This window comes from Polypterus senegalus, chromosome 9 (genome assembly GCF_016835505.1).
Source record: "Polypterus senegalus isolate Bchr_013 chromosome 9, ASM1683550v1, whole genome shotgun sequence".
NCBI lineage: Eukaryota > Metazoa > Chordata > Cladistia > Polypteriformes > Polypteridae > Polypterus > Polypterus senegalus.
The window spans coordinates 123,720,625-123,734,160 of record NC_053162.1 but is presented as its reverse complement, the minus strand read 5'-3'; the positions used below and the strand labels follow the sequence as shown (position 1 = coordinate 123,734,160).

At 38.3% G+C, this 13,536-nt stretch overlaps 1 protein-coding gene across 3 annotated transcripts in view; it reads right to left on the bottom strand.

The window, feature by feature from the left end:
* The window catches only part of clcn1b (chloride channel, voltage-sensitive 1b), a 240,811-nt gene that overhangs the window by 14,421 nt on the left and 212,854 nt on the right, over positions 1–13,536 (bottom strand). For all 3 annotated transcript variants that reach the window (XM_039763728.1, XM_039763727.1, XM_039763730.1), the window contains exons 14-18: positions 8,303–8,413; positions 7,939–8,152; positions 7,695–7,828; positions 7,229–7,458; positions 7,079–7,154 (exon numbers count right to left, since the gene is read on the bottom strand). In XM_039763728.1, the coding sequence (XP_039619662.1) occupies positions 7,079–7,154; positions 7,229–7,458; positions 7,695–7,828; positions 7,939–8,152; positions 8,303–8,413 (765 nt within the window). The remainder of the gene's footprint in view (positions 1–7,078; positions 7,155–7,228; positions 7,459–7,694; positions 7,829–7,938; positions 8,153–8,302; positions 8,414–13,536) is intronic.

Sequence of the window (13,536 nt, the reverse complement as noted above, 5' to 3'; positions counted from 1 at the left end):
CTTCATTTTCATTCTACTTTTCCAGTTGTTCTAATTGATTAATTAATCCATTATTTACTAATTAGTGGGTCTGACACTAAAGTATTTGTAGTCTTTCATGGTTCAGTGTTGTTTGCCTGGATGTCTGCTCTGCTCATTTTTAATTGTCATTAATAAGGGGGAAAACTGCACAGAGAAAGGGCAAAATAAAATTAAATCTGCAAATGTTAAGCATTTAAATCTATAGCAAAAGCAGAAATATTTCTAAATGTCTTAGAAATGTAAAAATCATGCCGCTGTGCTTTTCGGAATGTAGAGTAAGAGAAAAAAAAACACCAGCTAATTAAATGAGATCAGTGTTATCAGGTGTTGTCACTGATTAGAAATCTGCTTGGAACAAAAACCTGCAGACACAGTGGGTCCCCAGGACCGAGTTTGGGAAAAACTGTGCTAGAACATTCAACAATAATTTTGCTTGAATAAAACTGTTAACATTTAAATACATTTTCCATTTTTATTTTTTTGAGGAAGAAAGTGTCAACAGAATTTTGCAAACAAAAAAGTACTTGCTGCAGCTCTATATTTGATGATCTTGGAAATTGAGGTCAGAATGGATAAAGACAATGCCATGACTGATGTTGGACTTTTGTTGTGTTCAATCACAATCAAGAACACCATCCTGAACAGTAGTCAGTCTAGAATGTTTAGGTAGAGGCTTATTGGCAGCTTAACTCTTAGATTATCCCAGGGAGCTATAGGCCACCATAGGTTTAGCTTTAATATTATAAATTATTGTTTTCTTTTCTTTTCTTACATGTCAGCTGGCTATAGTTTTGCTTATGTCATGCTAATTTGCTTGAGATTACAGCATTTATTTTTATTACCAACATTCTGAGCAATTTAAATGTAAAAGACTGCAAACACTAGAGTATATTGTATTTCCTCTTACAAAAACATTTAAACAGAGCTGATTGTATATAAACTCTTAATTCTTATATAACGCTTCAATATGAAAAAATGTTTCCCATATATTAATTCCAGTATTTAATGAAGATACTAAAATAACAAACATAGTTGCTAAAAATATGCATTATTTCACTAATGACAACAAAAACCTTGTAGACATTTAATAAGTCCTCTGTACAAAAGTAAGTGAACCTTTAAATTCAGTAAGCAATGACACATTCTTTAGCGGCTATCATAGCAATCAAACATTTTCTATAATTGTTAATCAGCTCATTCTGCCATAGACAACTGCATCATCTATTCCAGATTTGTTGCCCCTGATGCAGTTTGCTTCAGGCCGTAATTCAATTTTTTTCTTTGCTTTGAATTTGACTTATTCATTTCAAAACAAAATTTCTTCTTCACAATTTAATCCATTTTCCAGTAGGTTTGGTCAAATCATTAAAATAAGCTTTGTGCCAGAGGGTCCATATTTATCCCAACTTGAATTCACAGACATAGGGCTTGATGCTTCCCTCTGTAATTTGTTGGCTTTTCAGAAAAGCAGCCCGATTCCAAGATATATTCAGCACCATTATTTGAGGGCAGGATGAGGTTATTTTGTTGTTGGGTGTTGTAGTTTTTCAGCTAAGGTTATACCTTTTGTATCAGCAAACATCCAAATTGGAGTAAGCTGTAGAGAGAACCTTTACACAAAAAAACTCTTTACACACTTATCTTTTTCTGGTTACCCCATGGAATTAACTATTCTGTTATAATTGTAATATTAGGGTAAGAATGCAATCATCAAAAGATGGAAAAGAGGCCTAGAGATCCATATATGTTTTCTTGGGCCTCTTTTGGCAATGCTGTTAGTGTGTTCTTATTGCAGTGGGGGATTATTTTGAAGGACCATCACATGTAAACTTATATTTCTTACAGTATAAATTCAGTAAAATTTTGTTGGCATATTATATCTTATGCCAGAGTAACAAGCATTTACAACACTATTTAAGGTCATATGAGGTCTCAGTTGAATGTGTTATTTACTATTCTCATAACTTTACATTAGATTAAATTAAATTCAATGTTCATTTTGATGAATGGGTGTTTCAATAGTTAAACAGGTGCAAAATTAAGCAAACACCTGATGATACACTGGGGACTGAACTAATGAACCTTTTTTCACTTTTGAATATGAACTTATTTATGGATTCATTTTTCATTTTATTTTTTTATATTTATTTCATGTAGCAGCTACATTACCCAGTATGTAGATTTAAGAGTAGAAGTCTTTTTTTTAAGTCAATTAAGGGCTAGAACTGATTAGAGAAAAAATTCATAGTAAGCAATGATATAATATTAACAAAAGTTATTAACCTGGGTTCTAGTGGTACTCAATTATGGTCCTTATTAAAAGGTTTTTTAATTAGAATCCATTTATTTACTAATAACTTGCTTGTCACAATTCAGAACCCTTAATTGTCTATTTCAGTTTTAAACTGCTGCATTTAGGTTTAAATTGTTGCCTGTTTTCTTAGCCAGTCATCAATTAATAATGAGGTGCAAATGACAAAGGAACCATCAGCTCTCCAGCTAACATGCTTCAATTTAAACTTGTGTATGTGTACCATGAAGCATCTGTGTTAATACAATGCTTTGAAAGAAATGAGAGAGAAAGGAATGACCACAAAACATATGGATAAAGTTCTTAGGAAACAAAAAATATACATGCCATATAATTAATTACCAAGTTTCATTATGAAAAAGGTTGGAACAAAAACCTGTAGTATATCTTCAAATATGTGTTATATTCTACCTGAATATTTGTTACATTTTGAATAAGTGCAGAGCTACAATATATTACTGTTCAATAATAATTATTATTTACATTTATATAGCACTTTTCTCTCTGCTCAAAATGCTTTATTACATAGCGAGTAGGGAGCCACTTCACTAACCGCTAATGTGCAGTATCCATGTGGATAATGCGATGGCAGCTATTTTGTGCCAGAATGCTTACCACACATTAGCGATTAGGTGGTGAAGAGGTGAGAGATAGTTAGCCCGTTAGATAAAGGGGATGATTGGGGGCTAGAGTGACTAGGCCATGGACAGCAATTTAGTCAGGGCATCAGGATAAATCCTACTCTTTACAAAAGACACACAGAGAGTCAGAATCTCAGTTTACAGTCTCAACTGAATGACAGAACCATTTTTACAGCACAGTGTTGTGATGATGTGGGTTTGGCTCCACGCTCCCATCACTGTTTGGAAGCCCTTGAACCCAACACCGTCGGTAATGTCACCGATGAGCTAGACAGTTGAGGCAATAACAATGGAGCAAGGGGATGGTAAAGATGTACAAAAGTGCTTTTATTAAAAAACAATCAAAAAACAAAGTGTCCAATAAATAAAGTGCAGTGATTTGAAAACTGTTCAAATAAACAATCCAATACAAAAAATGTGGAGGTTAATAACATACAAAAAAACAATCCTTAAAACCAGAGGTTAAAATGTTCCTATGGGAAGCAGTCTTTAAAAATCATGCCAACAACAAGCCCGGTACTTCTTCTATGCTAGCGTCTCACCTGCTTCTCCCATACGGGCCCATGCAACAGGCGAGACGCTCCCTGCAGCTGCTCTTTTCCCTATCACCAACACAGGTCTGGAGACCTCCTGGCTTTGGTCTGGCACTCATCCCAGAACTGAGACTTGGACTCCTTGGTCTCCAGGACGCCCACACCAAGGACTGCCGCTCCAAGCCTTGTGACTCCAGCTGCCTTTCCGGCCTTCCGCGGCCAGTTGCCTTTCCCTGGTCACTCCCGCTACTTGCTCGCTCAGCAGGAGTGACTTCAATGCCAACTCCTGGGTGTCGGCCTAACACCCAGCTTCCTTGCAGCTGCCCACGAGCGCTCGTTCGCTCGCACACACGCTCCGTGTGTCTCTGTCTCTCTCTTGCACCGACTTGCTCGCTCTCTCGTTCCCTGTAACCTCCGTCCTTTGTTTACTTTTTCATTTCTCCTCTCCCAACCGACTCGCGCTTTTTTATATTGCGAGGGGCCATAGCAGCTGCAGCACATTAGCCACGGGAACAATCAGGGATGTGGGCAGTCCCTCACCTGTGCACTAGGTGAGAAACACCCACACCGCAAATCGCCCCGTGGCTTGCTATGGCCACTAAGCCCCCTCACTAAGCTGCCGCGAGAGCGGTGATTATTTATTTAAAAAAAAGGCCTTTGCTAAGCGAGCTGTGGACACATAACACCACAAGTGTTCCCATTGCTGCGCTGAAGCATTGGGATCCACATTCAGAGAACAGGATAAGTTTCCCCTGCTGGCCTTGCCAACTCCTCTTTTAGTAGCAACCCAAGGTTTTCATGGTTGATCTCCCATCCAAGCAGCTTCAGGTGAATTACCTGTTCTGAAGTGCAAGGTGTATGGCTGCTGGCAGTGGGAAATTCACCATGTAAATAGGAAAAACTGAAAAGAGTTCTTAATTCTTTCTTTTCATGACATCATGTTTTTCTGTTATTACATTGTTTAATGTAAATTTATTGAAATTTTTTCCCATTGTCCTATTAAGCTTCTTCATTGGAAGGTGTCTTTATTTTGTAGCAGTGTTGATAAATCCCTTCAGCTCTTTGGAAATCTCTGGTTGTACGCATAACTACTCACGACTTGACAAAGGTACTTTTATAGTTATAAAACTCTTTTTATAGATTTATGTAGCAGGCACTTTTTCCTTTTTAAAAGCTAAAGGGGAAAGACAACCTATTGCAAGCATTTAAAAAACTCATGCATCAAAGCTTGTTAACTTAGAAAACACAACAAATCATTTAGTTAAGCTGGAAGGCTCCTGCCGAGTATTTGTATTTGCCTGATGTAATCGAGCCCCTAGAGCGGGTAATCATGAGCCCAGTGAAGTTTGATATTGGCTGTTTAAAGCCTATTCAAACCTCAGGATTCCAAGGAAACCATTGTTGGCCTTAGTCCAGAAGCAGGTGTGATAGGGACACCTTTGCAACAGCCAGAAAACACATCAAAAGAGAGCCATGGGAAAACACCTCCTTAACTAAAGACATTTATTTTCTTGGTGTGAGACTTGCAGCATACACACTGAGTGAAGAACAAAAGGGAGTACACAAGAGGGGGATGCAAATATACAAATCCCTCTGGAGTTAGCTATAACAATTTGTGCTTAGTCTATCATCTTGCCTGTTTTCAAAGCATTCATGGCATGTCCAAGATCAAAGATGTTCTTAGTAGCTATTGTTAGATCTTGTTTAAGGAATCAAAGCTACATAACTGCAGACTGCATTCCATTCTTCCCTTTAACCTGAAAATCTTTAAAAAAAATTGACTTAAAGCTATAATCTTATTTAAATGATCCAACACTTTCGTACAAAATTGTAATTTATTTTTGTCCCTGACTATCATAAAGAAAAAGGAAAAACTAGAACAATTACTATGTACTGATGTACAGTAATTATTAATCTTCTACTAAATGTAGGATAGTTCCCTCTCCTGTGCTGGATCTTGCTTTATACTAAGTACTGCCAGGATGGGTTCTGATTCTGTTTTGTTGTGGAATAACACGACGATCCGTGCCAAGTTACATATCCTCACAGGCAACTGTTTAGCCATCAACTCATTTATAATATCTAGATTACCTTGGGCGCTCAGAAGCAGTTCTTTAACAGCGACAGCATTAAGTGAACTCTTATCCTCAGACACACAGGGACTGCCTGTATGAAATGTGCTTCCTAGTCACATCAGATGAGCTGTCTCTCACTCAGCCCCCACATTTTCCACAGCACTGACACTACACTGCACCTGTCCACAGAGCAATTGCTCCCAACCCGCCGCATGTTTTGTCATGGGATCACACCATGATTCCTCCAAAATCACACATTTGCACTGTGGCAGCTGCCAGTGGTCAGTTATGACCCCATGACATTTAGCTTACAAGGGCCATCAGAAGCAGTTCTTTTACAGTGAAAGCAGTTAAAGAACTCTTATGCTTGGATATGCAGGGAACTGCCTGTAAGCACTGCTAGGGGAGTGCTTCGTGGTGACATCAGCCAAGCTCTCCCTCAGTCATCTTCCACATTCTGCACAGCACCACCACTACACCATGACCTTAATTGAATTAAGTAGGTTTGAGAATGTTAGGTTATGGTATGTTCTAATAAAAGGGAATAGTATCCAGAAGATACCCACCTAGGTCCTAGATTTACTCCTGATGATTTTGAATTGTTCTGTTCTTGACTAAGATTTCTTCAATCTGTCGTTCATTCATCACCTTTTTTTAATCTACATTTCTAATATAGGAAACACATCCCTGCAGCAAAGGGTACAGGGCAAATACCCACTTCAATATCTTACAAATATATCTGTGTTGTGAGGTTATATATCCAAAGCACTTCCTAAACTTAAACTCTAACTTTAACTATGACAAGAAATTTAGGTCTAAAGAAAATGTGCATTATTCCATTATTTTCTTTTTTATTCTTAGTTTAAAGTATATACAGTGTACTAGCTGTGGTGCCCATCTAAGATGGATTGAAATCTAAGACCTCATCATTAATGTTTGCAGTGCACCATGCAATGTATATGTCTTTCTTATATGCCATTTGGTATTGGATTGATAGAAACACTGTTAACATCTGTAATGTGCCATCTATTGGAATGACAAATGCAATGCATTTTATTACTGAAAATGTTTGTGATGCACCATCTATTGGAATGTATTTTGTAATGCATGTAGTAATAAACATTTGTGGCAATAAAATGCATTGCTACAAATGTCTGTGATGCACCATTTGTTGGAATGGCAAATGCAATTCATCTGTCTGTGTTTAATGCCATTTGGTTTGGGATTCGTAAAAGCAGTGTTTGTGTATGTGATGCACCATCTACTGGAATGACAAAATGCAATTCATTTTATTACTAAAGATGTTAAATGACAATATCACACACACACAGATATATACTGAGAAAGAGAAAGACATGATTATTCTATTAGGAAATTATAAATATGAATCTGTATGAATATGCTATAATTAGTAAAAGAGTACTTTGAAAATTTACCCAGATTAATTTTACTAATTAAAGTTTCTTTCCTTAGTTATTGTAAAATTAAAACAAATACCAGAAGACTCCTGGTAAGGTGGGTCTTGCCTTGTTGATGGAAGTGGACCATTTGGCTCTTCTACCACTGGAGTGGTCTAAGGTAAAGAGAAGTTAAGAGTTAAGAAATTGAAAATACCCAGATAGCAACATGAATAAATGTATTACTCACCTTTTCTGCTGCTTCATCTCCAAGTTCTTCATCAACATAGGTGAAGGATGTATCTGTTGCAATATCCGTGTTCTGTGACCTTTGGCCTGCTGTCTGACCATTATAAGGCGATGCTTCCATTTTGCTGCAGCCCTCTCTGTAAGCTCTGAGACGTCGGGCAGGTGACAGGTGTGAATTGAGCAATGACTGAAGTTCGGACCGTTCTATAGAGCCCAGCAAGATCATTGATTCTCCAAGTAAGAAATGAAAAGAGGAAGAAGGGAAGGGAAAACATTACTTTTAAAGAATGCAGTCTGTTTTTGTTTTTTGAACATAATAAATGTTAATATTTGTAGTTCATTTTCTGTGTTTGATTTCTCTCTTTGTTATATCTTCACAAAAAATTGTTTAGCATTTCCTACCCGTGCCAGCTTCATATTGTACAATTATTTTTTTAAACATATTTTAATGTTATATTTCATTTTACCTCCAGAATCAACTACAGGGATGTTCTTCAAAGCACAATTCTCTAGTAAATTCTTCACGTCCCGGTAGCAAGACATTAACGTTAAATACTTGATATCCTTCACCATGATATCCTCAACAAAAATATTGTATTTACTAATTGAAAAAGATAGAGAGTAAGTGGTATTAGTTTACCAAATGCAGTAAAAAAGAGAAAGCTAGTTGAACAAAATGAGCAGAAAAGGCAACTTAAACACATTGTTTACCTGACATGTCCAAGCCCTAATTCAGGTAGGTAAGGTAGTTTCTTAACCTGAATGATAGAGTCATAGAGTGATGGCTGAAGGCCTTGTGCCACCATGTTGGCCAAAATTACAGCAACCATCATGGGCAGAATATGTGAAATCTGACCAGTCAGCTCAAAGCAGATAACCGCCGTGGATACAGTGTGAGTGACAGCACCAGTCATCGCTGCAGCTCCTGTAGTAGAAAGAATCATGGCATGACTATGCAAGTGCAAAATAAGAAAATGCATATATAGTTTATTCTGATGAGGTACTAAGAGCAACGTGGAATGGAAGAAAGCCATTAAAGATGAAATAGATCCACAAATGTGAACACATTACTAACCAATCACTGCATAGCCTCCAGGTAATATTCGATAGACTATTCCATCGAAAAGAATTCCACTGGGAAACAATGTGGCCATTATCTCACCAACCAGTCTGCCAAATGAGGCTCCTGAAACAATAAAAGAAGTTGGCATGTAATTAATTTACAGATGTACAAAAATAACATTGCATAAGGAACAATGTCAACATACAAAGACAGCCCCTTAAACACACATTTTGGCCTAAATGCTATTAGTTTGCTTAGGCACTAGTCATAAAGGCAGTGTCTTCAAAGTTACCTGTGAATAGCAAGGTAGACTAGCTAGGGCCATACAGTGAAACAACATATAATTGCACAAGGAATTTGGTGTCAACAGTAAATTGCTTACAAAAAGGGACAAGAAAACTGTCTGGGATCCACCATATTTTTATTTTCAGTCCCTCTTCATTTGCACATTCATATATCAAACATGACATGTTACCAAATAGTCTTGTGCACAAACTGATGCTGCATTAAATAACGTAGGGTACTGAATCTGTATGCTCCAGGAAAATATCATTTATCGCTGTAGTAAAATATTCAGTGTTATTTAACTATTTAGATTTTGAGAAATGAGCATAAATCAGTATATTTAGTAACATATTCAATAATTAAAGATGCTCTGTCTTACAGTTTACATTTATTGTTTCTTATTCCATTTTGAGTAGTTTACTAAAAGGAGCAAATAAAAAAGTATATTTATTATATATTTTAATTATTTACTTTCAACCTTTTCCTCATTTTCTATCCTCTAAGACAAAACTTGTCTTAGTTATTAACTCCCTTTTATGTCAGACCACCTCCGAGACCTTTCCCATTCAAACAGTCTGAGAACTGGTCTATCACTGTCTGTTCCTCTCAAATGATTCCTGACTTTTAAGACCATCACTTTTAAAGTCATCAAGATACCCAATTCAAATTTGTGCATTGTCTGTGTTTCACCCCCTGTAACATTTAGCTATGGACTTTTCTAGTAATCCCTTTTGTTCAATTGTTCTCCTTAACACCCAGGTACTTTTTTTCTATATGTACTGGCCATTTCCTAAAGTTTCAGCTTTTTGTTTCTTCTCTCCTCCACTTTAGTACTCCCTTTACAAATCAAGTTCCCTTTCTTTTGACTTTTTCTGCTCTTTCCCTTTCCTCCATCCACTAGAGATTGTTCTCTTTGGGCACAACTGCTGCAAAGTTATCCCTAGCTTCTAACTGGAACTCTCCTGGCTCTCTAGTCTTTTGTTTCTGGAAATCCACTTTCTACAACCTTATGTTTCTTGAACTATTCACTGCTAAAATTAATGGAGTGAACCGGTCAAATATTTCTAAGTGACAGTTTTATGTACTAGTTATTCGGATTCGCTTGGATGAAAGTATTGAGTTCATGTTCAAATATAATTTTTTTTTCTTTTAGTTTTGGTGCAGCTGTGCCTTTTCTTTTCCATGATTCATTTTTGCTACTTGGGGCTGTGTGGTGGCAGGAGGGGCCTGTTGGTTAGGTGTTTTTTTATGTATTGATGTTTTCATAGTCATGTTTGGTTTGCTCTCAAGTATGTATGTACTATATATATATATATATATATATATATATATATATATATATATATATATATATATATATATATATATATATATATATACAGTGGGTATGGAAATTATTCAGACCTTCTTCAATTTTTCACTCTTTGTTATATTGCAGCCATTTGCTAAAATCATTTAAATTATTTTTTTTTCCTCATTAATGTACACACAGCACCCCATATTGACAGACAAAAAAAAAGAATTTTTGAAATTGTTGCAGATTTATTAAAAAAGAAAAACTGAAATATCACATGGTCCTAAGTATTCAGACCCTTTGCTCAGTATTTAGTAGAAGCACCCTTTTGAGCTAATACAGCCATGAGTCTTCTTGGGAAAGATGAAACAAGTTTTTCACACCTGGATTTGGGGATCCTCTGCCATTCCTCCTTGCAGATCCTCTCCAGTTCTGTCAGGTTGGATGGTAAACGTTGGTGGACAGCCATTTTAGGTCTCTCCAGAGATGCTCAATTGGGTTTAAGTCAGGGCTCTGGCTGGGCCATTCAAGAACAGTCACAGAGTTGTTGTGAAGCCACTCCTTCGTTATTTTAGCGGTGTGCTTAGGGTCATTGTCTTGTTGGAAGGTAAACCTTCGGCCCAGTGTGAGGTCCTTAGCACTCTGGAGAAGGTTTTTGTCCAGGATATCCCTGTACTTGGCCGCATTCATCTTTCCCTCGATTGCAACCAGTCGTCCTGTCCCTGCAGCTGAAAAACACCCCCACAGCATGATGCTGCCACCGCCATGCTTCACTGTGGGGACTGTATTGGACAAATGATGAGCAGTGCCTGGTTGTCTCCACACATCCATCCATCTATCCATCCATCCTCTTCCGCTTATCCGAGGTCAGGTCGCGGGGGTAGCAGCTTAAGCAGAGAAGCCCAGACTTCCCTCTCCCCAGCCACTTCTTCCAGCTCTTCCGGGACAATCCCAAGGCGTTCCCAGGCCAGCCGGGAGACATAGTCCCTCCAGCGTGTCCTGTGTCTTCCCCGGGGCCTCCTCCCGGTTGGACGTGCCCGGAACACCTCACCAGGGAGGCATCCTGATCAGATGCTCGAGCCACCTCATCTGACTCCTCTCGATGCGGAGGAGCAGCGGCTCTACTCTGAGCCCCTCCCGGATGACTGAGCTCCTCACCCTATCCTTAAGGGAAAGCCCAGACACCCTGCGGAGGAAACTCATTTCAGCCGCTTGTATTTGTGATCTCGTTCTTTCGGTCACTACCCATAGCTCATGACCATAGGTGAGGGTAGGAACGTAGATCGACTGGTAAATTGAGAGCTTTGCCTTATGGCTCAGCTCTTTTTTCACCACGACAGACCGATGCAGAGCCCGCATCACTGCGGACACCACACCGATCCGCCTGTCAATCTCACGATCCATTCTTCCCTCACTCGTGAACAAGAACCCGAGATACTTAAACTCCTCCACTTGGGGCAGGATCTCGCCCCCAACCCTGAGAGGGCACTCCACCCTTTTCCGGCTGAGGGTCTCCATACATACCTCTTAGAATTAAGGCCAAAAAGTTCTATCTTGGTCTCATCAGACCAGAGAATCTTATTTATCACCATCTCAGAGTCCTTCAGGTGTCTTTTAACAAATTCCATGCGGGCTGTCATGTGTCTTGCCTCTCCTCAGTGTGTGGAGATATTTAATTAATATTAATATGTTGTTAATGTTTACAAATCATCTGTTCAGAGGCACTTTCATTTTGTTGAAAACAGCTTCTGTTGCTATAATCTGAAGCCCCAACTGCAATTAAATTGTCAAGGAGCATGACTTCTAGTGTTTAGCCCCCTTACACCATTTAGGCCATTTACAGCAAGGTAATGGGCACTGAAAAAGTCCATATCACAGTAAATTCCCTACATAACAATTAAATTCAATAACAAGTACAAAATTAAAATGAAAACCCGGTTAAAACAGGAAAAAATACAGTTACTGACATTCTTAACAGCAGCAGATAATGTTGACAACATTCTAGCATATGATTCACCATCCTCCTATTGTCTGCCTCCCAGTTTTAGGCTAATTAAAAAAATCTTATGGTGAGCATGGTGGCTGGTGTGCAAGCCTTTCTAGGGAACTGGGTTTAAGTATTGAGTTTTGGTGAAAAGATCTTTTGACTTTCTGATTTGACCTTGACTTTATCTGAATATTTCTGGCATCTCTTGTTGTCATCTCTTGATCTTTTTCCTTGTGTCTTATGGCCTGCTAAGTCCCTTTACCTTGTCAAAACACTTTGGATGAGAGATGGAGTTCAGGAGTTGAGGGTTTAAAGGATGTCCAAGGTTGTCAGAGGGTACTTGGAAAGAATGTCCTAGTACTTTGAATATATTTTCTAATTCCTGAAGTAGCTCCAGAGCTCACCCTAGAAATAACCCTTATGTAGGCATCAAAGACAGGTAGCCATTAAGTTCAGATATTGGAGATGAGTTGGAACAAGTGCTCAGCGGGTTGGAGGAAGAGTTGACAGGGTTAAAAGAGATTGAAAGGGAGAGAGGAATGATAGGCAAGTGAACAAGACATCAAAGTGACATAGATATCATGGGTAGGCTTAGAGAACAGCAGTTTAATTTTTTATCTGTGTATTTTGTACTTTGCTTAGTCCTTCTGTTCATTATCTCTTTTATAAATATTCATAGTAAGCTTCATATTAGTCTGAGTCAAGTGTGGCTGTTAGAATACTCTCACTTTATATACAGTCCATCAGAAAATTATTAACAACAACTTTATACCTGCTTATCCATGCAATTAGCTAATCAGTCAATCATGCATAACAATATACAGATTCATGGTCTGAAACTTCATCTAGTGTTCACATCAAACACCAGAATGGGGAAAAATGAAATCTCAGTGATTTTGACCATGGTACGATTTTTGGCATCAGACAGGCTTGTTTTGCTCCAACAATGATGGATGGATTAAAAGGCAGAAGTCTACGTGACCATCATCATCAAGTCCTTCCGTGAGAACCCTAAATCCAAAGAGGACTGTCTCATTTATGTTAGGTAGAATGCCCAGAGGGGACTGGGCGGTCTCATGGTCTGGAATCCCTACAGACTTTATTTTTTTTCTCCAGCCATCTGGAGTTTTTTTTTTGGTTTTTCTGTCCCCCCTGGCCATTGGACCTTACTCTTATTCGATGTTAATTAATGTTGATTTATTTTGTTTTTCTTATTGTGTCTTTTATTTTTCTATTCTTTATTATGTAAAGCACTTTGAGCTGCTGTTTGTATGAAAATGTGCTATATAAATAAATGTTGTTGTTGTTGTTGTTTTGATATTACCTTAACTGCTTATCTCCTGGGATTTTCATAAACAGCAGTCTCTGGAATTTACTCAGAATGGTGCAAAAAATGAAAAATATTCAGCTCTGCAGGCGGAAATGCAGTGTCAGGACAAATGGTGAGGCTGGTCCCAGATGACAGAAATGCTAGGTCACTTAGTTAACCACTCTGTATATCTGTAGTGATCAAAGAATAGAACTCAACAGACGGAACCTTGAGGCAAATGGGCTACAATAGCAGATCGTGTCAGCTTCCACTCCTGTCAGCCAAGAACAGAAAATTGAGGTTGCAGTGGACACAGGCTTACCAAAACTGGACAACTGAAGACTTTAAAATGTATCCTGGTCTGATGAATA